The following is a 26,275-nucleotide window of genomic DNA, read 5'->3' as shown; positions in this document are numbered from 1 at the left end:
TGTTTAACTACAACTTTTTCAAGCATTTTAGAGACAAAAGGAAGATTACAAATAGGTCAGGAGTTTAACAATAGGACAGGCTTTTTCTAAAGAGGTTTAATGAATGTTTGAAGGATGTGGAACATAAGCACTTTCTACTGAAGTATTGTGTCCTGTGTCCTGTGTCCTGTGTCCTGTGTCCTGTGTCCTGTGTCCTGTGTCCTGCGTCCTTGTCCTGTGTCCTGCGTCCTGGTCCTGTGTCCTGCGTCCTGGTCCTGTGTCCTGCGTCCTTGTCCTGTGTCCTGCGTCCTGGTCCTGTGTCCTGCGTCCTTTGTCCTGTGTCCTGTGTCCTGTGTCCTGCGTCCTTTGTCCTGTGTCCTGTGTCCTGTGTCCTGTGTCCTGTGACCTGTGACCTGTGTCCTGTGTCCTGTGTCCTGTGTCCTGTGACCTGTGACCTGTGTCCTGTGTCCTGTGTCCTGTGTCCTGTGACCTGCGTCCTTTGTCCTGTGTCCTGTGTCCTGTGACCTGTGACCTGTGTCCTGGTCCTGTGTCCTGTGTCCTGTGTCCTGCGTCCTGGTCCTGTGACCTGTGACCTGTGACCTGTGTCCTGATCCTGATCCCGTGTCCCGTGTCCCGCGTCCCGTGACCCGTGTCCTGGTCCTGTGACCTGTGACCTGTGACCTGTGACCTGTGACCTGTGTCCTGATCCTGTGTCCTGTGTCCTGTGTCCTGTGTCCTGTGTCCTGTGTCCTGCGTCCTTGTCCTGTGTCCTGCGTCCTGGTCCTGTGTCCTGTGACCTGTGACCTGCGTCCTTTGTCCTGTGTCCTGTGTCCTGGTCCTGTGTCCTGTGACCTGTGACCTGCGTCCTTTGTCCTGTGTCCTGTGTCCTGTGTCCTGTGACCTGCGTCCTTTGTCCTGTGTCCTGTGTCCTGTGACCTGTGACCTGTGTCCTGTGTCCTGATCCTGATCCTGTGTCCCGCGTCCCGCGACCCATGACCCGTGACCCGTGACCCGTGTCCTGGTCCTGTGTCCTGTGTCCTGTGTCCTGCGTCCTGGTCCTGTGACCTGTGACCTGTGACCTGTGACCTGTGTCCTGTGTCCTGTGTCCTGTGACCTGTGACCTGTGTCCTGATGCTGATCCTGTGTCCTGTGACCTGTGACCTGTGACCTGTGTCCTGTGTCCTGTGACCTGTGACCTGTGACCTGTGTCCTGTGTCCTGTGTCCTGTGACCTGTGACCTGTGTCCTGATGCTGATCCTGTGTCCCGTGTCCCGCGTCCCGCGACCCGCGACCCGTGACCCGTGACCTGTGTCCTGATCCTGATCCTGTGTCCCGTGTTCCGCGTCCCGTGACCCGTGTCCTGGTCCTGTGACCCGTGACCCGTGACCCGTGTCCTGGTCCTGTGACCTGTGACCTGTGTCCTGGTCCTGTGACCTGTGACCTGTGTCCTGATCCTGATCCTGTGTCCTGCGTCCTGGTCCTGTGTCCTGTGTCCTGCGTCCTGGTCCTGTGTCCTGTGACCTGTGACCTGTGTCCTGATCCTGTGTCCTGCGTCCTGTGACCTGTGACCTGTGACCTGTGACCTGTGACCTGTGTCCTGATCCTGATCCTGTGTCCTGCGTCCTGTGACCTGTGACCTGTGACCTGTGACCTGATCCTGATCCTGTGTCCTGCGTCCTGGTCCTGTGTCTTGTGACCTGTGACCTGTGTCCTGATCCTGATCCTGTGTCCTGTGTCCCGTGTCCTGCGTCCTGTGTCCTAGTCTTGTGTCCTGACGGCGCTGTCCCTTGTCCCTCCTGCAGGTGGCGATAGACTTCACGGCGTCTAATGGAGACCCTGGGAACAGCTGCTCTCTTCATTATATTCACCCGTTTCAGCCAAACCAGTATCTGAAGGCTCTGGAGGCCGTGGGACAAATCTGCCAGGACTACGACAGGTACTGGACCGGGAACAGGTCCGGGACCGGCATCAGGATCAGGACCGGGACCAGGACCAAGATCAGGACTGGGACCAGGACCAGGACCAGGACCTTTATCCTTTAGTAGATTCAATTGGACTTAAATTGCTTTGATGCCCTTTTTGGTTTCATATTGGTTGTTTTATGTTTGTGAATTTGGTTGATTGACAAAGGAAATAAACCTTTTCTGATTCTGACATTTGAAATATATACTTTAATAATCAAATATATAGAGTTTATTCATGGTCATGTGACCCTGACTCTGCACAGAGGGGTCGGACAGGGCTCTGCTTGGTCCCTTCTGTTGTTCGCTTTGTACTTGGAACAATCGGAACATAGAACCTCCTGCTGCAGATGAAGTATGTTGTTTCTGTCGATGGGACGGAACATAGAACGTCCTGCTGCAGATGAAGTGTGTTGTTTCTGTCGATGGGACGGAACATAGAACCTCCTGCTGCAGATGAAGTGTGTTGTTTCTGTCGATGGGACGGAACATAGAACCTCCTGCTGCAGATGAAGTATGTTGTTTCAGTCGATGGGACGGAACATAGAACGTCCTGCTGCAGATGAAGTGTGTTGTTTCTGTCGATGGGACGGAACATAGAACCTCCTGCTGCAGATGAAGTATGTTGTTTCAGTCGATGGGACGGAACATAGAACGTCCTGCTGCAGATGAAGTATGTTGTTTCAGTCGATGGGACGGAACATAGAACGTCCTGCTGCAGATGAAGTGTGTTGTTTCAGTCGATGGGACGGAACATAGAACGTCCTGCTGCAGATGAAGTATGTTGTTTCAGTCGATGGGACGGAACATAGAACGTCCTGCTGCAGATGAAGTGTGTTGTTTCAGTCGATGGGACGGAACATAGAACGTCCTGCTGCAGATGAAGTGTGTTGTTTCAGTCGATGGGACGGAACATAGAACCTCCTGCTGCAGATGAAGTGTGTTGTTTCAGTCGATGGGACGGAACATAGAACGTCCTGCTGCAGATGAAGTATGTTGTTTCAGTCGATGGGACGGAACATAGAACGTCCTGCTGCAGATGAAGTATGTTGTTTCAGTCGATGGGACGGAACATAGAACGTCCTGCTGCAGATGAAGTGTGTTGTTTCAGTCGATGGGACGGAACATAGAACCTCCTGCTGCAGATGAAGTGTGTTGTTTCAGTCGATGGGACGGAACATAGAACCTCCTGCTGCAGATGAAGTATGTTGTTTCTGTCGATGGGACGGAACATAGAACGTCCTGCTGCAGATGAAGTGTGTTGTTTCAGTCGATGGGACGGAACATAGAACCTCCTGCTGCAGATGAAGTATGTTGTTTCAGTCGATGGGACGGAACATAGAACGTCCTGCTGCAGATGAAGTATGTTGTTTCAGTCGATGGGACGGAACATAGAACGTCCTGCTGCAGATGAAGTGTGTTGTTTCAGTCGATGGGACGGAACATAGAACCTCCTGCTGCAGATGAAGTATGTTGTTTCTGTCGATGGGACGGAACATAGAACGTCCTGCTGCAGATGAAGTGTGTTGTTTCAGTCGATGGGACGGAACATAGAACCTCCTGCTGCAGATGAAGTATGTTGTTTCAGTCGATGGGACGGAACATAGAACGTCCTGCTGCAGATGAAGTATGTTGTTTCAGTCGATGGGACGGAACATAGAACGTCCTGCTGCAGATGAAGTGTGTTGTTTCAGTCGATGGGACGGAACATAGAACGTCCTGCTGCAGATGAAGTGTGTTGTTTCAGTCGATGGGACGGAACATAGAACGTCCTGCTGCAGATGAAGTGTGTTGTTTCAGTCGATGGGACGGAACATAGAACCTCCTGCTGCAGATGAAGTGTGTTGTTTCAGTCGATGGGACGGAACATAGAACGTCCTGCTGCAGATGAAGTATGTTGTTTCAGTCGATGGGACGGAACATAGAACGTCCTGCTGCAGATGAAGTGTGTTGTTTCAGTCGATGGGACGGAACATAGAACGTCCTGCTGCAGATGAAGTGTGTTGTTTCAGTCGATGGGACGGAACATAGAACCTCCTGCTGCAGATGAAGTGTGTTGTTTCAGTCGATGGGACGGAACATAGAACCTCCTGCTGCAGATGAAGTATGTTGTTTCTGTCGATGGGACGGAACATAGAACGTCCTGCTGCAGATGAAGTGTGTTGTTTCAGTCGATGGGACGGAACATAGAACCTCCTGCTGCAGATGAAGTATGTTGTTTCAGTCGATGGGACGGAACATAGAACGTCCTGCTGCAGATGAAGTATGTTGTTTCAGTCGATGGGACGGAACATAGAACCTCCTGCTGCAGATGAAGTATGTTGTTTCAGTCGATGGGACGGAACATAGAACCTCCTGCTGCAGATGAAGTGTGTTGTTTCAGTCGATGGGACGGAACATAGAACCTCCTGCTGTCTCTCTGGCGCCCCCTCTGTCCTTTAGAAAGACCTGTCCGGGCGTGGTCCTCCTTAAAGAACAGTTTTAGAAAAAAAAAGACAGTCAGTTTAAGTCATCGCATTCAAAATGTCTCTGTTTTGTCTTCTCAGTGACAAGATGTTCCCGGCATTTGGATTCGGAGCCAAGATTCCTCCAAACTATAAGGTAATGACCAGAGACAGAGACAGAGACAGAGACAGAGACAGAGACAGAGACGGAGCCAGGACCAGAGCCAGGACCAGAGACAGGACCAGAGACAGGAGCAGAGACAGGAGCAGAGACAGAGATGGAGACAGAGACAGAGACAGAGACGGAGCCAGGACCAGAGCCAGGACCAGAGACAGGAGCAGAGACAGAGATGGAGACAGGAGACAGGTGACAGGTGACAGGAGCAGAGACAGAGACAGAGACAGAGACAGGACCAGAGACAGAGACGGAGACAGGAGACAGGAGACAGGTGACAGGAGCAGAGAGAGAGACAGAGACAGAGACAGGACCAGAGACAGAGACGGAGACAGGAGCCAGGACCAGAGCCAGGACCAGAGACAGGAGCAGAGACAGAGATGGAGACAGGAGACAGGTGACAGGTGACAGGAGCAGAGACAGAGACAGAGACAGGACCAGAGACAGGAGCAGAGACAGAGATGGAGACAGGAGACAGGTGACAGGTGACAGGAGCAGAGACAGAGACAGAGACAGAGACAGGACCAGAGACAGAGACGGAGACAGGAGCAGAGACAGAGATGGAGACGGAGACAGGGACAGGAGCAGAGAGAGAGACATAGACAAAGACAGAGACAGAGACGGAGACAGGAGCAGAGAGAGAGACATAGACAAAGACAGAGACAGAGACGGAGACAGGAGCAGAGAGAGAGACATAGACAAAGACAGAGACAGAGACGGAGACAGGAGCAGAGACAGAGGCAGGAGCAGAGACAGAGACAGAGGCAGAGACGGGACTTGTCTTATGGTCTGTTTCTGTGTTTTCAGGTTTCTCACGATTTTCCGCTGAACTTTAACGAGGAGTATCCTGAGTGTGCTGGTGAGTGAGTGTGTACTTTTACTTTCTCATCCTGTACTTTTACTTTCTCATCCTGTACTTTTACCTTCTCATCCTGTACTTTTACTTTCTCATCCTGTACTTTTACCTTCTCATCTGTACTTTTACCTTCTCATCCTGTACTTTTACTTTCTCATCCTGTACTTTTACCTTCTCATCCTGTACTTTTACCTTCTCATCCTGTACTTTTACCTTCTCATCCTGTACTTTTACTTTCTCATCCTGTACTTTTACTTTCTCATCCTGTACTTTTACCTTCTCATCCTGTACTTTTACTTTCTCATCCTGTACTTTTACTTTCTCATCCTGTACTTTTACCTTCTCATCCTGTACTTTTACTTTCTCATCCTGTACTTTTACCTTCTCATCCTGTACTTTTACCTTCTCACCCTGTACTTTTACTTTCTCATCCTGTACTTTTACTTTCTCATCCTGTACTTTTACCTTCTCATCCTGTACTTTTACTTTCTCATCCTGTACTTTTACTTTCTCATCCTGTACTTTTACCTTCTCATCCTGTACTTTTACTTTCTCATCCTGTACTTTTACCTTCTCATCCTGTACTTTTACTTTCTCATCCTGTACTTTTACCTTCTCATCCTGTACTTTTACTTTCTCATCCTGTACTTTTACCTTCTCACCCTGTACTTTTACTTTCTCATCCTGTACTTTTACCTTCTCATCCTGTACTTTTACCTTCTCATCCTGTACTTTTACCTTCTCACCCTGTACTTTTACCTTCTCATCCTGTACTTTTACCTTCTCATCCTGTACTTTTACCTTCTCATCCTGTACTTTTACCTTCTCACCCTGTACTTTTACCTTCTCATCCTGTACTTTTACCTTCTCATCCTGTACTTTTACCTTCTCATCCTGTACTTTTACCTTCTCATCCTGTACTTTTACTTTCTCATCCTATACTTTTACTTTCTCATCCTATACTTTTACTTTCTCATCCTGTACTTTTACCTTCTCATCCTGTACTTTTACTTTCTCATCCTGTACTTATACTTTCTCATCATGTACTTTTACCTTCTCACCCTGTACTTTTACCTTCTCATCCTGTACTTTTACTTTCTCATCCTATACTTTTACTTTCTCATCCTGTACTTTTTTCTGTACTTTTACCTTCTCATCCTGTACTTTTACTTTCTCATCCTGTACTTTTTTCTGTACTTTTACTTTCTCATCCTGTACTTTTACCTTCTCATCCTGTACTTTTACCTTCTCATCCTGTACTTTTACTTTCTCATCCTGTACTTTTACCTTCTCATCCTGTACTTTTACCTTCTCATCCTGTACTTTTACCTTCTCATCCTGTACTTTTACTTTCTCATCCTGTACTTTTACCTTCTCATCCTGTACTTTTACCTTCTCATCCTGTACTTTTACTTTCTCATCCTGTACTTTTACCTTCTCATCCTGTACTTTTACCTTCTCATCCTGTACTTTTTTCTGTACTTTTACCTTCTCATCCTGTACTTTTACTTTCTCATCCTGTACTTTTACCTTCTCATCCTGTACTTTTACCTTCTCATCCTGTACTTTTACCTTCTCACCCTGTACTTTTACTTTCTCATCCTGTACTTTTACCTTCTCACCCTGTACTTTTACTTTCTCATCCTGTACTTTTACCTTCTCATCCTGTACTTTTACCTTCTCACCCTGTACTTTTACTTTCTCATCCTATACTTTTACTTTCTCATCCTGTACTTTTACCTTCTCATCCTGTACTTTTACTTTCTCATCCTATACTTTTACTTTCTCATCCTGTACTTTTACCTTCTCATCCTGTACTTTTACTTTCTCATCCTGTACTTATACTTTCTCATCATGTACTTTTACCTTCTCACCCTGTACTTTTACCTTCTCATCCTGTACTTTTACTTTCTCATCCTATACTTTTACTTTCTCATCCTGTACTTTTTTCTGTACTTTTACCTTCTCATCCTGTACTTTTACTTTCTCACCCTGTACTTTTACCTTCTCATCCTGTACTTTTACTTTCTCATCCTATACTTTTACCTTCTCATCCTGTACTTTTACTTTCTCATCCTATACTTTTACTTTCTCATCCTGTACTTTTTTCTGTACTTTTACCTTCTCATCCTGTACTTTTACTTTCTCATCCTGTACTTTTACCTTCTCATCCTGTACTTTTACTTTCTCATCCTGTACTTTTACCTTCTCATCCTGTACTTTTACCTTCTCATCCTGTACTTTTACTTTCTCATCCTGTACTTTTACCTTCTCATCCTGTACTTTTATCTTCTCATCTGTACTTTTACCTTCTCATCCTGTACTTTTACTTTCTCATCCTGTACTTTTACTTTCTCATCCTGTACTTTTACCTTCTCATCCTGTACTTTTACTTTCTCATCCTGTACTTTTACCTTCTCATCCTGTACTTTTACTTTCTCATCCTGTACTTTTACCTTCTCATCTGTACTTTTACCTTCTCATCCTGTACTTTTACTTTCTCATCCTGTACTTTTACCTTCTCATCCTGTACTTTTACCTTCTCATCCTGTACTTTTACCTTCTCATCTGTACTTTTACCTTCTCATCCTGTACTTTTACTTTCTCATCCTGTACTTTTACCTTCTCATCCTGTACTTTTACCTTCTCATCCTGTACTTTTACCTTCTCATCCTGTACTTTTACTTTCTCATCCTGTACTTTTACTTTCTCATCCTGTACTTTTACCTTCTCATCCTGTACTTTTACTTTCTCATCCTGTACTTTTACTTTCTCATCCTGTACTTTTACCTTCTCATCCTGTACTTTTACTTTCTCATCCTGTACTTTTACCTTCTCATCCTGTACTTTTACCTTCTCACCCTGTACTTTTACTTTCTCATCCTGTACTTTTACTTTCTCATCCTGTACTTTTACCTTCTCATCCTGTACTTTTACTTTCTCATCCTGTACTTTTACTTTCTCATCCTGTACTTTTACCTTCTCATCCTGTACTTTTACTTTCTCATCCTGTACTTTTACCTTCTCATCCTGTACTTTTACTTTCTCATCCTGTACTTTTACCTTCTCATCCTGTACTTTTACTTTCTCATCCTGTACTTTTACCTTCTCACCCTGTACTTTTACTTTCTCATCCTGTACTTTTACCTTCTCATCCTGTACTTTTACCTTCTCATCCTGTACTTTTACCTTCTCACCCTGTACTTTTACCTTCTCATCCTGTACTTTTACCTTCTCATCCTGTACTTTTACCTTCTCACCCTGTACTTTTACCTTCTCATCCTGTACTTTTACCTTCTCATCCTGTACTTTTACCTTCTCATCCTGTACTTTTACCTTCTCACCCTGTACTTTTACTTTCTCATCCTGTACTTATACTTTCTCATCATGTACTTTTACCTTCTCACCCTGTACTTTTACCTTCTCATCCTGTACTTTTACTTTCTCATCCTATACTTTTACTTTCTCATCCTGTACTTTTTTCTGTACTTTTACCTTCTCATCCTGTACTTTTACTTTCTCATCCTGTACTTTTTTCTGTACTTTTACTTTCTCATCCTGTACTTTTACCTTCTCATCCTGTACTTTTACCTTCTCATCCTGTACTTTTACTTTCTCATCCTGTACTTTTACCTTCTCATCCTGTACTTTTACCTTCTCATCCTGTACTTTTACCTTCTCATCCTGTACTTTTACTTTCTCATCCTGTACTTTTACCTTCTCATCCTGTACTTTTACCTTCTCATCCTGTACTTTTACTTTCTCATCCTGTACTTTTACCTTCTCATCCTGTACTTTTACCTTCTCATCCTGTACTTTTACTTTCTCATCCTGTACTTTTTTCTGTACTTTTACCTTCTCATCCTGTACTTTTACTTTCTCATCCTGTACTTTTACCTTCTCATCCTGTACTTTTACCTTCTCACCCTGTACTTTTACTTTCTCATCCTGTACTTTTACCTTCTCACCCTGTACTTTTACTTTCTCATCCTGTACTTTTACCTTCTCATCCTGTACTTTTACCTTCTCACCCTGTACTTTTACTTTCTCATCCTATACTTTTACTTTCTCATCCTGTACTTTTACCTTCTCATCCTGTACTTTTACTTTCTCATCCTATACTTTTACTTTCTCATCCTGTACTTTTACCTTCTCATCCTGTACTTTTACTTTCTCATCCTGTACTTATACTTTCTCATCATGTACTTTTACCTTCTCACCCTGTACTTTTACCTTCTCATCCTGTACTTTTACTTTCTCATCCTATACTTTTACTTTCTCATCCTGTACTTTTTTCTGTACTTTTACCTTCTCATCCTGTACTTTTACTTTCTCACCCTGTACTTTTACCTTCTCATCCTGTACTTTTACTTTCTCATCCTATACTTTTACCTTCTCATCCTGTACTTTTACTTTCTCATCCTATACTTTTACTTTCTCATCCTGTACTTTTTTTGTACTTTTACCTTCTCATCCTGTACTTTTACTTTCTCATCCTGTACTTTTACCTTCTCATCCTGTACTTTTACTTTCTCATCCTGTACTTTTACCTTCTCATCCTGTACTTTTACCTTCTCATCCTGTACTTTTACTTTCTCATCCTGTACTTTTACCTTCTCATCCTGTACTTTTATCTTCTCATCTGTACTTTTACCTTCTCATCCTGTACTTTTACTTTCTCATCCTGTACTTTTACTTTCTCATCCTGTACTTTTACCTTCTCATCCTGTACTTTTACTTTCTCATCCTGTACTTTTACCTTCTCATCCTGTACTTTTACTTTCTCATCCTGTACTTTTACCTTCTCATCTGTACTTTTACCTTCTCATCCTGTACTTTTACTTTCTCATCCTGTACTTTTACCTTCTCATCCTGTACTTTTACCTTCTCATCCTGTACTTTTACCTTCTCATCCTGTACTTTTACTTTCTCATCCTGTACTTTTACTTTCTCATCCTCTACTTTTACTTTCTCATCCTGTACTTTTACCTTCTCATCCTGTACTTTTACTTTTTCATCCTGTACTTTTACCTTCTCATCCTGTACTTTTACCTTCTCACCCTGTACTTTTACTTTCTCATCCTGTACTTTTACTTTCTCATCCTGTACTTTTACCTTCTCATCCTGTACTTTTACTTTCTCATCCTGTACTTTTACTTTCTCATCCTGTACTTTTACTTTCTCATCCTGTACTTTTACCTTCTCATCCTGTACTTTTACTTTCTCATCCTGTACTTTTACCTTCTCATCCTGTACTTTTACTTTCTCATCCTGTACTTTTACCTTCTCATCCTGTACTTTTACCTTCTCATCCTGTACTTTTACTTTCTCATCCTGTACTTTTTTCTGTACTTTTACCTTCTCATCCTGTACTTTTACTTTCTCATCCTGTACTTTTACCTTCTCACCCTGTACTTTTACTTTCTCATCCTGTACTTTTACCTTCTCATCCTGTACTTTTACCTTCTCATCCTGTACTTTTACCTTCTCACCCTGTACTTTTACCTTCTCATCCTGTACTTTTACCTTCTCATCCTGTACTTTTACCTTCTCATCCTGTACTTTTACCTTCTCACCCTGTACTTTTACCTTCTCATCCTGTACTTTTACCTTCTCATCCTGTACTTTTACCTTCTCATCCTGTACTTTTACCTTCTCATCCTGTACTTTTACCTTCTCATCCTGTACTTTTACTTTCTCATCCCATACTTTTACTTTCTCATCCTATACTTTTACTTTCTCATCCTGTACTTTTACCTTCTCATCCTGTACTTTTACTTTCTCATCCTGTACTTATACTTTCTCATCATGTACTTTTACCTTCTCACCCTGTACTTTTACCTTCTCATCCTGTACTTTTACTTTCTCATCCTATACTTTTACTTTCTCATCCTGTACTTTTTTCTGTACTTTTACCTTCTCATCCTGTACTTTTACTTTCTCATCCTGTACTTTTTTCTGTACTTTTACTTTCTCATCCTGTACTTTTACCTTCTCATCCTGTACTTTTACCTTCTCATCCTGTACTTTTACTTTCTCATCCTGTACTTTTACCTTCTCATCCTGTACTTTTACCTTCTCATCCTGTACTTTTACCTTCTCATCCTGTACTTTTACTTTCTCATCCTGTACTTTTACCTTCTCATCCTGTACTTTTACCTTCTCATCCTGTACTTTTACCTTCTCATCCTGTACTTTTACCTTCTCATCCTGTACTTTTACTTTCTCATCCTGTACTTTTTTCTGTACTTTTACCTTCTCATCCTGTACTTTTACTTTCTCATCCTGTACTTTTACCTTCTCATCCTGTACTTTTACCTTCTCACCCTGTACTTTTACTTTCTCATCCTGTACTTTTACCTTCTCACCCTGTACTTTTACTTTCTCATCCTGTACTTTTACCTTCTCATCCTGTACTTTTACCTTCTCATCCTGTACTTTTACTTTCTCATCCTATACTTTTACTTTCTCATCCTGTACTTTTACCTTCTCATCCTGTACTTTTACTTTCTCATCCTGTACTTATACTTTCTCATCATGTACTTTTACCTTCTCACCCTGTACTTTTACCTTCTCATCCTGTACTTTTACTTTCTCATCCTATACTTTTACTTTCTCATCCTGTACTTTTTTCTGTACTTTTACCTTCTCATCCTGTACTTTTACTTTCTCACCCTGTACTTTTACCTTCTCATCCTGTACTTTTACTTTCTCATCCTGTACTTTTACCTTCTCATCCTGTACTTTTACTTTCTCATCCTGTACTTTTACCTTCTCATCCTGTACTTTTACCTTCTCATCCTGTACTTTTACTTTCTCATCCTGTACTTTTACCTTCTCATCCTGTACTTTTATCTTCTCATCTGTACTTTTACCTTCTCATCCTGTACTTTTACTTTCTCATCCTGTACTTTTACTTTCTCATCCTGTACTTTTACCTTCTCATCCTGTACTTTTACTTTCTCATCCTGTACTTTTACCTTCTCATCCTGTACTTTTATCTTCTCATCCTGTACTTTTACCTTCTCATCCTGTACTTTTACCTTCTCATCCTGTACTTTTACCTTCTCATCCTGTACTTTTACTTTCTCATCCTGTACTTTTACCTTCTCATCCTGTACTTTTACCTTCTCATCCTGTACTTTTACTTTCTCATCCTGTACTTTTACCTTCTCATCCTGTACTTTTACCTTCTCATCCTGTACTTTTACTTTCTCATCCTGTACTTTTACCTTCTCATCCTGTACTTTTACCTTCTCATCCTGTACTTTTACCTTCTCATCCTGTACTTTTACTTTCTCATCCTGTACTTTTACCTTCTCATCCTGTACTTTTACCTTCTCATCCTGTACTTTTACTTTCTCATCCTGTACTTTTACCTTCTCATCCTGTACTTTTACCTTCTCATCCTGTACTTTTACTTTCTCATCCTGTACTTTTTTCTGTACTTTTACCTTCTCATCCTGTACTTTTACTTTCTCATCCTGTACTTTTACTTTCTCATCCTGTACTTTTACCTTCTCATCCTGTACTTTTACTTTCTCATCCTGTACTTTTACTTTCTCATCCTGTACTTTTACCTTCTCATCCTGTACTTTTACTTTCTCATCCTGTACTTTTACCTTCTCATCCTGTACTTTTACCTTCTCACCCTGTACTTTTACTTTCTCATCCTGTACTTTTACCTTCTCATCCTGTACTTTTACTTTCTCATCCTGTACTTTTACTTTCTCATCCTGTACTTTTACCTTCTCATCCTGTACTTTTACTTTCTCATCCTGTACTTTTACCTTCTCATCCTGTACTTTTACTTTCTCATCCTGTACTTTTACCTTCTCATCCTGTACTTTTACCTTCTCATCCTGTACTTTTACCTTCTCATCCTGTACTTTTACTTTCTCATCCTGTACTTTTTTCTGTACTTTTACCTTCTCATCCTGTACTTTTACTTTCTCATCCTGTACTTTTACCTTCTCACCCTGTACTTTTACTTTCTCATCCTGTACTTTTACCTTCTCATCCTGTACTTTTACCTTCTCATCCTGTACTTTTACCTTCTCACCCTGTACTTTTACCTTCTCATCCTGTACTTTTACCTTCTCATCCTGTACTTTTACCTTCTCATCCTGTACTTTTACCTTCTCACCCTGTACTTTTACCTTCTCATCCTGTACTTTTACCTTCTCATCCTGTACTTTTACCTTCTCATCCTGTACTTTTACCTTCTCATCCTGTACTTTTACCTTCTCATCCTGTACTTTTACTTTCTCATCCTATACTTTTACTTTCTCATCCTGTACTTTTACCTTCTCATCCTGTACTTTTACTTTCTCATCCTGTACTTATACTTTCTCATCATGTACTTTTACCTTCTCACCCTGTACTTTTACCTTCTCATCCTGTACTTTTACTTTCTCATCCTATACTTTTACTTTCTCATCCTGTACTTTTTTCTGTACTTTTACCTTCTCATCCTGTACTTTTACTTTCTCATCCTGTACTTTTTTCTGTACTTTTACTTTCTCATCCTGTACTTTTACCTTCTCATCCTGTACTTTTACCTTCTCATCCTGTACTTTTACTTTCTCATCCTGTACTTTTACCTTCTCATCCTGTACTTTTACCTTCTCATCCTGTACTTTTACCTTCTCATCCTGTACTTTTACTTTCTCATCCTGTACTTTTACCTTCTCATCCTGTACTTTTACCTTCTCATCCTGTACTTTTACCTTCTCATCCTGTACTTTTACCTTCTCATCCTGTACTTTTACTTTCTCATCCTGTACTTTTTTCTGTACTTTTACCTTCTCATCCTGTACTTTTACTTTCTCATCCTGTACTTTTACCTTCTCATCCTGTACTTTTACCTTCTCACCCTGTACTTTTACTTTCTCATCCTGTACTTTTACCTTCTCACCCTGTACTTTTACTTTCTCATCCTGTACTTTTACCTTCTCATCCTGTACTTTTACCTTCTCACCCTGTACTTTTACTTTCTCATCCTATACTTTTACTTTCTCATCCTGTACTTTTACCTTCTCATCCTGTACTTTTACTTTCTCATCCTATACTTTTACTTTCTCATCCTGTACTTTTACCTTCTCATCCTGTACTTTTACTTTCTCATCCTGTACTTATACTTTCTCATCATGTACTTTTACCTTCTCACCCTGTACTTTTACCTTCTCACCCTGTACTTTTACCTTCTCATCCTGTACTTTTACTTTCTCATCCTGTACTTTTTTCTGTACTTTTACCTTCTCATCCTGTACTTTTACTTTCTCACCCTGTACTTTTACCTTCTCATCCTGTACTTTTACTTTCTCATCCTATACTTTTACCTTCTCATCCTGTACTTTTACTTTCTCATCCTATACTTTTACTTTCTCATCCTGTACTTTTTTCTGTACTTTTACCTTCTCATCCTGTACTTTTACTTTCTCATCCTGTACTTTTACCTTCTCATCCTGTACTTTTACTTTCTCATCCTGTACTTTTACCTTCTCATCCTGTACTTTTACCTTCTCATCCTGTACTTTTACTTTCTCATCCTGTACTTTTACCTTCTCATCCTGTACTTTTATCTTCTCATCTGTACTTTTACCTTCTCATCCTGTACTTTTACTTTCTCATCCTGTACTTTTACTTTCTCATCCTGTACTTTTACCTTCTCATCCTGTACTTTTACTTTCTCATCCTGTACTTTTACCTTCTCATCCTGTACTTTTATCTTCTCATCCTGTACTTTTACCTTCTCATCCTGTACTTTTACCTTCTCATCCTGTACTTTTACCTTCTCATCCTGTACTTTTACTTTCTCATCCTGTACTTTTACCTTCTCATCCTGTACTTTTACCTTCTCATCCTGTACTTTTACCTTCTCATCCTGTACTTTTACCTTCTCATCCTGTACTTTTACTTTCTCATCCTGTACTTTTACTTTCTCATCCTGTACTTTTACCTTCTCATCCTGTACTTTTACCTTCTCATCCTGTACTTTTACCTTCTCATCCTGTACTTTTACTTTCTCATCCTGTACTTTTACCTTCTCATCCTGTACTTTTACCTTCTCATCCTGTACTTTTACTTTCTCATCCTGTACTTTTACCTTCTCATCCTGTACTTTTACCTTCTCATCCTGTACTTTTACTTTCTCATCCTGTACTTTTTTCTGTACTTTTACCTTCTCATCCTGTACTTTTACTTTCTCATCCTGTACTTTTACCTTCTCATCCTGTACTTTTACCTTCTCACCCTGTACTTTTACTTTCTCATCCTGTACTTTTACCTTCTCACCCTGTACTTTTACTTTCTCATCCTGTACTTTTATCTTCTCATCCTGTACTTTTACCTTCTCACCCTGTACTTTTACCTTCTCATCCTGTACTTTTACCTTCTCATCCTGTACTTTTACCTTCTCATCCTGTACTTTTACCTTCTCACCCTGTACTTTTACCTTCTCATCCTGTACCTTTACCTTCTCATCCTGTACTTTTACCTTCTCATCCTGTACTTTTACCTTCTCATCCTGTACTTTTACCTTCTCATCCTGTACTTTTACCTTCTCATCCTGTACTTTTACCTTCTCATCCTGTACTTTTACCTTCTCATCCTGTACTTTTACTTTCTCATCCTATACTTTTACTTTCTCATCCTATACTTTTACTTTCTCATCCTGTACTTTTACCTTCTCATCCTGTACTTTTACTTTCTCATCCTGTACTTATACTTTCTCATCATGTACTTTTACCTTCTCATCCTGTACTTTTACTTTCTCATCCTATACTTTTACTTTCTCATCCTGTACTTTTACCTTCTCATCCTGTACTTTTATCTTCTCATCCTGTACTTTTACCTTCTCATCCTGTACTTTTATCTTCTCATCCTGTACTTTTACCTTCTCATCCTGTACTTTTACCTTCTCATCCTGTACTTTTACTTTCTCATCCTGTACTTTTACCTTCTCATCCTGTACTTTTACCTTCTCATCCTGTACTTTTACTTTCTCATCCTGTACTTTTACCTTCTCATCCTGTACTTTTACCTTCTCATCCTGTACTTTTACCTTCTCATCCTGTACTTTTACTTTCTCATCCTGTACTTTTACCTTCTCATCCTGTACTTTTACCTTCTCATCCTGTACTTTTACTTTCTCATCCTGTACTTTTACCTTCTCATCCTGTACTTTTACCTTCTCATCCTGTACTTTTACTTTCTCATCCTGTACTTTTTTCTGTACTTTTACCTTCTCATCCTGTACTTTTACTTTCTCATCCTGTACTTTTACCTTCTCATCCTGTACTTTTACCTTCTCACCCTGTACTTTTACTTTCTCATCCTGTACTTTTACCTTCTCACCCTGTACTTTTACTTTCTCATCCTGTACTTTTATCTTCTCATCCTGTACTTTTACCTTCTCACCCTGTACTTTTACCTTCTCATCCTGTACTTTTACCTTCTCATCCTGTACTTTTACCTTCTCATCCTGTACTTTTACCTTCTCACCCTGTACTTTTACCTTCTCATCCTGTACCTTTACCTTCTCATCCTGTACTTTTACCTTCTCATCCTGTACTTTTACCTTCTCATCCTGTACTTTTACCTTCTCATCCTGTACTTTTACCTTCTCATCCTGTACTTTTACCTTCTCATCCTGTACTTTTACCTTCTCATCCTGTACTTTTACTTTCTCATCCTGTACTTTTTTCTGTACTTTTACCTTCTCATCCTGTACTTTTACTTTCTCATCCTGTACTTTTACTTTCTCATCCTGTACTTTTACCTTCTCATCCTGTACTTTTACTTTCTCATCCTGTACTTTTACTTTCTCATCCTGTACTTTTACCTTCTCATCCTGTACTTTTACTTTCTCATCCTGTACTTTTACCTTCTCATCCTGTACTTTTACCTTCTCACCCTGTACTTTTACTTTCTCATCCTGTACTTTTACCTTCTCATCCTGTACTTTTACTTTCTCATCCTGTACTTTTACTTTCTCATCCTGTACTTTTACCTTCTCATCCTGTACTTTTACTTTCTCATCCTGTACTTTTACCTTCTCATCCTGTACTTTTACTTTCTCATCCTGTACTTTTACCTTCTCATCCTGTACTTTTACCTTCTCATCCTGTACTTTTACCTTCTCATCCTGTACTTTTACTTTCTCATCCTGTACTTTTTTCTGTACTTTTACCTTCTCATCCTGTACTTTTACTTTCTCATCCTGTACTTTTACCTTCTCACCCTGTACTTTTACTTTCTCATCCTGTACTTTTACCTTCTCATCCTGTACTTTTACCTTCTCATCCTGTACTTTTACCTTCTCACCCTGTACTTTTACCTTCTCATCCTGTACTTTTACCTTCTCATCCTGTACTTTTACCTTCTCATCCTGTACTTTTACCTTCTCACCCTGTACTTTTACCTTCTCATCCTGTACTTTTACCTTCTCATCCTGTACTTTTACCTTCTCATCCTGTACTTTTACCTTCTCATCCTGTACTTTTACCTTCTCATCCTGTACTTTTACTTTCTCATCCTATACTTTTACTTTCTCATCCTGTACTTTTACCTTCTCATCCTGTACTTTTACTTTCTCATCCTGTACTTATACTTTCTCATCATGTACTTTTACCTTCTCACCCTGTACTTTTACCTTCTCATCCTGTACTTTTACTTTCTCATCCTATACTTTTACTTTCTCATCCTGTACTTTTTTCTGTACTTTTACCTTCTCATCCTGTACTTTTACTTTCTCATCCTGTACTTTTTTCTGTACTTTTACTTTCTCATCCTGTACTTTTACCTTCTCATCCTGTACTTTTACCTTCTCATCCTGTACTTTTACTTTCTCATCCTGTACTTTTACCTTCTCATCCTGTACTTTTACCTTCTCATCCTGTACTTTTACCTTCTCATCCTGTACTTTTACTTTCTCATCCTGTACTTTTACCTTCTCATCCTGTACTTTTACCTTCTCATCCTGTACTTTTACCTTCTCATCCTGTACTTTTACCTTCTCATCCTGTACTTTTACTTTCTCATCCTGTACTTTTTTCTGTACTTTTACCTTCTCATCCTGTACTTTTACTTTCTCATCCTGTACTTTTACCTTCTCATCCTGTACTTTTACCTTCTCACCCTGTACTTTTACTTTCTCATCCTGTACTTTTACCTTCTCACCCTGTACTTTTACTTTCTCATCCTGTACTTTTACCTTCTCATCCTGTACTTTTACCTTCTCACCCTGTACTTTTACTTTCTCATCCTATACTTTTACTTTCTCATCCTGTACTTTTACCTTCTCATCCTGTACTTTTACTTTCTCATCCTATACTTTTACTTTCTCATCCTGTACTTTTACCTTCTCATCCTGTACTTTTACTTTCTCATCCTGTACTTATACTTTCTCATCATGTACTTTTACCTTCTCACCCTGTACTTTTACCTTCTCACCCTGTACTTTTACCTTCTCATCCTGTACTTTTACTTTCTCATCCTGTACTTTTTTCTGTACTTTTACCTTCTCATCCTGTACTTTTACTTTCTCACCCTGTACTTTTACCTTCTCATCCTGTACTTTTACTTTCTCATCCTATACTTTTACCTTCTCATCCTGTACTTTTACTTTCTCATCCTATACTTTTACTTTCTCATCCTGTACTTTTTTCTGTACTTTTACCTTCTCATCCTGTACTTTTACTTTCTCATCCTGTACTTTTACCTTCTCATCCTGTACTTTTACTTTCTCATCCTGTACTTTTACCTTCTCATCCTGTACTTTTACCTTCTCATCCTGTACTTTTACTTTCTCATCCTGTACTTTTACCTTCTCATCCTGTACTTTTATCTTCTCATCTGTACTTTTACCTTCTCATCCTGTACTTTTACTTCTCATCCTGTACTTTTACTTTCTCATCCTGTACTTTTACCTTCTCATCCTGTACTTTTACTTTCTCATCCTGTACTTTTACCTTCTCATCCTGTACTTTTACTTCTCATCCTGTACTTTTACCTTCTCATCCTGTACTTTTACCTTCTCATCCTGTACTTTTACCTTCTCATCCTGTACTTTTACTTTCTCATCCTGTACTTTTACCTTCTCATCCTGTACTTTTACTTCTCATCCTGTACTTTTACTTCTCATCCTGTACTTTTACCTTCTCATCCTGTACTTTACTTTCTCATCCTGTACTTTTACTTTCTCATCCTGTACTTTTACCTTCTCATCCTGTACTTTTACCTTCTCATCCTGTACTTTTACCTTCTCATCCTGTACTTTTACTTTCTCATCCTGTACTTTTACCTTCTCATCCTGTACTTTTACCTTCTCATCCTGTACTTTTACTTTCTCATCCTGTACTTTTACCTTCTCATCCTGTACTTTTACCTTCTCATCCTGTACTTTTACTTTCTCATCCTGTACTTTTCTGTACTTTTACTTCTCATCCTGTACTTTTACTTCTCATCCTGTACTTTTACCTTCTCATCCTGTACTTTTACCTTCTCACCCTGTACTTTTACTTTCTCATCCTGTACTTTTACCTTCTCACCCTGTACTTTTACTTTCTCATCCTGTACTTTTATCTTCTCATCCTGTACTTTTACCTTCTCACCTGTACTTTTACCTTCTCATCCTGTACTTTTACCTTCTCATCCTGTACTTTTACCTTCTCATCCTGTACTTTTACCTTCTCACCCTGTACTTTTACCTTCTCATCCTGTACCTTTACCTTCTCATCCTGTACTTTTACCTTCTCATCCTGTACTTTTACCTTCTCATCCTGTACTTTTACCTTCTCATCCTGTACTTTTACCTTCTCATCTGTACTTTTACCTTCTCATCCTGTATTTTTACCTTCTCATCCTGTACTTTTACTTTCTCATCCTATACTTTACTTCTCATCCTATACTTTTACTTCTCATCCTGTACTTTTACCTTCTCATCCTGTACTTTTACTTTCTCATCCTGTACTTATACTTTCTCATCATGTACTTTTACCTTCTCATCCTGTACTTTTACTTTCTCATCCTATACTTTTACTTTCTCATCCTGTACTTTTACCTTCTCATCCTGTACTTTTATCTTCTCATCCTGTACTTTTACCTTCTCATCCTGTACTTTTATCTTCTCATCCTGTACTTTTACCTTCTCATCCTGTACTTTTACCTTCTCATCCTGTACTTTTACTTTCTCATCCTGTACTTTTACCTTCTCATCCTGTACTTTTACCTTCTCATCCTGTACTTTTACTTTCTCATCCTGTACTTTTACCTTCTCATCCTGTACTTTTACCTTCTCATCCTGTACTTTTACCTTCTCATCCTGTACTTTTTCTTTCTCATCCTGTACTTTACCTTCTCATCCTGTACTTTTACCTTCTCATCCTGTACTTTTACTTTCTCATCCTGTACTTTTACCTTCTCATCCTGTACTTTTACCTTCTCATCCTGTACTTTTACTTTCTCATCCTGTACTTTTTTCTGTACTTTTACCTTCTCATCCTGTACTTTTACTTTCTCATCCTGTACTTTTACTTCTCATCCTGTACTTTTACCTTCTCACCCTGTACTTTTACTTTCTCATCCTGTACTTTTACCTTCTCACCCTGTACTTTTACTTTCTCATCCTGTACTTTTATCTTCTCATCCTGTACTTTTACCTTCTCACCCTGTACTTTTACCTTCTCATCCTGTACTTTTACCTTCTCATCCTGTACTTTTACCTTCTCATCCTGTACTTTTACCTTCTCACCCTGTACTTTTACCTTCTCATCCTGTACCTTTACCTTCTCATCCTGTACTTTTACCTTCTCATCCTGTACTTTTACCTTCTCATCTGTACTTTTACCTTCTCATCCTGTACTTTTACCTTCTCATCCTGTACTTTTACTTTCTCATCCTATACTTTTACTTTCTCATCCTATACTTTTACTTTCTCATCCTGTACTTTTACCTTCTCATCCTGTACTTTTACTTTCTCATCCTGTACTTATACTTTCTCATCATGTACTTTTACCTTCTCATCCTGTACTTTTACTTTCTCATCCTATACTTTTACTTTCTCATCCTGTACTTTTACCTTCTCATCGTACTTTATCTTCTATCCTGTACTTTACCTTCTCATCCTGTACTTTTATCTTCTCATCCTGTACTTTTACCTTCTCATCCTGTACTTTTACCTTCTCATCCTGTACTTTTACTTCTCATCCTGTACTTTTACCTTCACCTTCTCATCCTGTACTTTTACTTTCTCATCCTGTACTTTTACCTTCTCATCCTGTACTTTTACTTTCTCATCCTGTACTTTTACCTTCTCATCCTGTACTTTTACCTTCTCATCCGGTACTTTTACTTTCTCATCCTGTACTTTTTTCTGTACTTTTACCTTCTCATCCTGTACTTTTACTTTCTCATCCTGTACTTTTTACCTTCTCATCCTGTACTTTTACCTTCTCACCCTGTACTTTTACTTTCTCATCTGTACATTACCTTCTCATCCTGTACTTTTACCTTCTCACCCTGTTACTTTTACTTCTCATCCTGTACTTTACCTTCTCATCTGTCTTTACCTTCTCATCCTGTACTTTTACCTTCTCACCCTGTACTTTTACCTTTCTCATCTGTACTTTTACCTTCTCATCCTGTACTTTTACCTTCTCATCCTGTACTTTTACCTCGTCTCTAATCCTGTACTTTTACCTCTCATCCTGTACTTTTACCTTCTCATCCTGTACTTTTACCTTCTCATCCTGTACTTTTACTTTCTCATCCTATACTTTTACTTTCTCATCCTATACTTTTACTTTCTCATCCTGTACTTTTACCTTCTCATCCTGTACTTTTACCTTCTCATCCTGTACTTTTACCTTCTCACCCTGTACTTTTACTTTCTCATCCTGTACTTATACTTTCTCATCATGTACTTTTACCTTCTCACCCTGTACTTTTACCTTCTCATCCTGTACTTTTACTTTCTCATCCTATACTTTTACTTTCTCATCCTGTACTTTTTTCTGTACTTTTACCTTCTCATCCTGTACTTTTACTTTCTCATCCTGTACTTTTTTCTGTACTTTTACTTTCTCATCCTGTACTTTTACCTTCTCATCCTGTACTTTTACCTTCTCATCCTGTACTTTTACTTTCTCATCCTGTACTTTTACCTTCTCATCCTGTACTTTTACCTTCTCATCCTGTACTTTTACCTTCTCATCCTGTACTTTTACTTTCTCATCCTGTACTTTTACCTTCTCATCCTGTACTTTTACCTTCTCATCCTGTACTTTTACTTTCTCATCCTGTACTTTTACCTTCTCATCCTGTACTTTTACCTTCTCATCCTGTACTTTTACTTTCTCATCCTGTACTTTTTTCTGTACTTTTACCTTCTCATCCTGTACTTTTACTTTCTCATCCTGTACTTTTACCTTCTCATCCTGTACTTTTACCTTCTCACCCTGTACTTTTACTTTCTCATCCTGTACTTTTACCTTCTCACCCTGTACTTTTACTTTCTCATCCTGTACTTTTACCTTCTCATCCTGTACTTTTACCTTCTCACCCTGTACTTTTACTTTCTCATCCTATACTTTTACTTTCTCATCCTGTACTTTTACCTTCTCATCCTGTACTTTTACTTTCTCATCCTATACTTTTACTTTCTCATCCTGTACTTTTACCTTCTCATCCTGTACTTTTACTTTCTCATCCTGTACTTATACTTTCTCATCATGTACTTTTACCTTCTCACCCTGTACTTTTACCTTCTCATCCTGTACTTTTACTTTCTCATCCTATACTTTTACTTTCTCATCCTGTACTTTTTTCTGTACTTTTACCTTCTCATCCTGTACTTTTACTTTCTCACCCTGTACTTTTACCTTCTCATCCTGTACTTTTACTTTCTCATCCTATACTTTTACCTTCTCATCCTGTACTTTTACTTTCTCATCCTATACTTTTACTTTCTCATCCTGTACTTTTTTTGTACTTTTACCTTCTCATCCTGTACTTTTACTTTCTCATCCTGTACTTTTACCTTCTCATCCTGTACTTTTACTTTCTCATCCTGTACTTTTACCTTCTCATCCTGTACTTTTACCTTCTCATCCTGTACTTTTACTTTCTCATCCTGTACTTTTACCTTCTCATCCTGTACTTTTATCTTCTCATCTGTACTTTTACCTTCTCATCCTGTACTTTTACTTTCTCATCCTGTACTTTTACTTTCTCATCCTGTACTTTTACCTTCTCATCCTGTACTTTTACTTTCTCATCCTGTACTTTTACCTTCTCATCCTGTACTTTTACTTTCTCATCCTGTACTTTTACCTTCTCATCTGTACTTTTACCTTCTCATCCTGTACTTTTACTTTCTCATCCTGTACTTTTACCTTCTCATCCTGTACTTTTACCTTCTCATCCTGTACTTTTACCTTCTCATCCTGTACTTTTACTTTCTCATCCTGTACTTTTACTTTCTCATCCTGTACTTTTACCTTCTCATCCTGTACTTTTACTTTCTCATCCTCTACTTTTACTTTCTCATCCTGTACTTTTACCTTCTCATCCTGTACTTTTACTTTTTCATCCTGTACTTTTACCTTCTCATCCTGTACTTTTACCTTCTCACCCTGTACTTTTACTTTCTCATCCTGTACTTTTACTTTCTCATCCTGTACTTTTACCTTCTCATCCTGTACTTTTACTTTCTCATCCTGTACTTTTACTTTCTCATCCTGTACTTTTACCTTCTCATCCTGTACTTTTACTTTCTCATCCTGTACTTTTACCTTCTCATCCTGTACTTTTACTTTCTCATCCTGTACTTTTACCTTCTCATCCTGTACTTTTACCTTCTCATCCTGTACTTTTACTTTCTCATCCTGTACTTTTTTCTGTACTTTTACCTTCTCATCCTGTACTTTTACTTTCTCATCCTGTACTTTTACCTTCTCACCCTGTACTTTTACTTTCTCATCCTGTACTTTTACCTTCTCATCCTGTACTTTTACCTTCTCATCCTGTACTTTTACCTTCTCACCCTGTACTTTTACCTTCTCATCCTGTACTTTTACCTTCTCATCCTGTACTTTTACCTTCTCATCCTGTACTTTTACCTTCTCACCCTGTACTTTTACCTTCTCATCCTGTACTTTTACCTTCTCATCCTGTACTTTTACCTTCTCATCCTGTACTTTTACCTTCTCATCCTGTACTTTTACCTTCTCATCCTGTACTTTTACTTTCTCATCCTATACTTTTACTTTCTCATCCTATACTTTTACTTTCTCATCCTGTACTTTTACCTTCTCATCCTGTACTTTTACTTTCTCATCCTGTACTTATACTTTCTCATCATGTACTTTTACCTTCTCACCCTGTACTTTTACCTTCTCATCCTGTACTTTTACTTTCTCATCCTATACTTTTACTTTCTCATCCTGTACTTTTTTCTGTACTTTTACCTTCTCATCCTGTACTTTTACTTTCTCATCCTGTACTTTTTTCTGTACTTTTACTTTCTCATCCTGTACTTTTACCTTCTCATCCTGTACTTTTACCTTCTCATCCTGTACTTTTACTTTCTCATCCTGTACTTTTACCTTCTCATCCTGTACTTTTACCTTCTCATCCTGTACTTTTACCTTCTCATCCTGTACTTTTACTTTCTCATCCTGTACTTTTACCTTCTCATCCTGTACTTTTACCTTCTCATCCTGTACTTTTACCTTCTCATCCTGTACTTTTACCTTCTCATCCTGTACTTTTACTTTCTCATCCTGTACTTTTTTCTGTACTTTTACCTTCTCATCCTGTACTTTTACTTTCTCATCCTGTACTTTTACCTTCTCATCCTGTACTTTTACCTTCTCACCCTGTACTTTTACTTTCTCATCCTGTACTTTTACCTTCTCACCCTGTACTTTTACTTTCTCATCCTGTACTTTTACCTTCTCATCCTGTACTTTTACCTTCTCATCCTGTACTTTTACTTTCTCATCCTATACTTTTACTTTCTCATCCTGTACTTTTACCTTCTCATCCTGTACTTTTACTTTCTCATCCTGTACTTATACTTTCTCATCATGTACTTTTACCTTCTCACCCTGTACTTTTACCTTCTCATCCTGTACTTTTACTTTCTCATCCTATACTTTTACTTTCTCATCCTGTACTTTTTTCTGTACTTTTACCTTCTCATCCTGTACTTTTACTTTCTCACCCTGTACTTTTACCTTCTCATCCTGTACTTTTACTTTCTCATCCTGTACTTTTACCTTCTCATCCTGTACTTTTACTTTCTCATCCTGTACTTTTACCTTCTCATCCTGTACTTTTACCTTCTCATCCTGTACTTTTACTTTCTCATCCTGTACTTTTACCTTCTCATCCTGTACTTTTATCTTCTCATCTGTACTTTTACCTTCTCATCCTGTACTTTTACTTTCTCATCCTGTACTTTTACTTTCTCATCCTGTACTTTTACCTTCTCATCCTGTACTTTTACTTTCTCATCCTGTACTTTTACCTTCTCATCCTGTACTTTTATCTTCTCATCCTGTACTTTTACCTTCTCATCCTGTACTTTTACCTTCTCATCCTGTACTTTTACCTTCTCATCCTGTACTTTTACTTTCTCATCCTGTACTTTTACCTTCTCATCCTGTACTTTTACCTTCTCATCCTGTACTTTTACTTTCTCATCCTGTACTTTTACCTTCTCATCCTGTACTTTTACCTTCTCATCCTGTACTTTTACTTTCTCATCCTGTACTTTTACCTTCTCATCCTGTACTTTTACCTTCTCATCCTGTACTTTTACCTTCTCATCCTGTACTTTTACTTTCTCATCCTG

The 26,275-nt window shown here is 39.2% G+C and overlaps 1 protein-coding gene across 2 annotated transcripts in view; it reads left to right on the top strand.

Moving 5' to 3' along the window:
• Window positions 1-26,275, top strand: part of LOC140374019 (copine-4-like) — an 80,702-nt gene that overhangs the window by 40,705 nt on the left and 13,722 nt on the right. For both annotated transcript variants that reach the window (XM_072460778.1, XM_072460779.1), the window contains exons 10-12: window positions 1,782-1,915; window positions 4,487-4,541; window positions 5,367-5,418. In XM_072460778.1, coding sequence (XP_072316879.1) covers window positions 1,782-1,915; window positions 4,487-4,541; window positions 5,367-5,418 — 241 coding nt within the window. The remainder of the gene's footprint in view (window positions 1-1,781; window positions 1,916-4,486; window positions 4,542-5,366; window positions 5,419-26,275) is intronic.

The sequence above is a fragment of the Eucyclogobius newberryi genome, unplaced genomic scaffold (assembly GCF_026437365.1).
Source record: "Eucyclogobius newberryi isolate DKJ021-1_F unplaced genomic scaffold, fEucNew1.0.hap1 SCAF_3, whole genome shotgun sequence".
NCBI classification, from domain to species: Eukaryota; Metazoa; Chordata; class Actinopteri; order Gobiiformes; family Gobiidae; genus Eucyclogobius; species Eucyclogobius newberryi.
The sequence above is the reverse complement of the archived record's forward strand: the minus strand, read 5'-3'. Positions and strand labels throughout refer to the sequence as shown.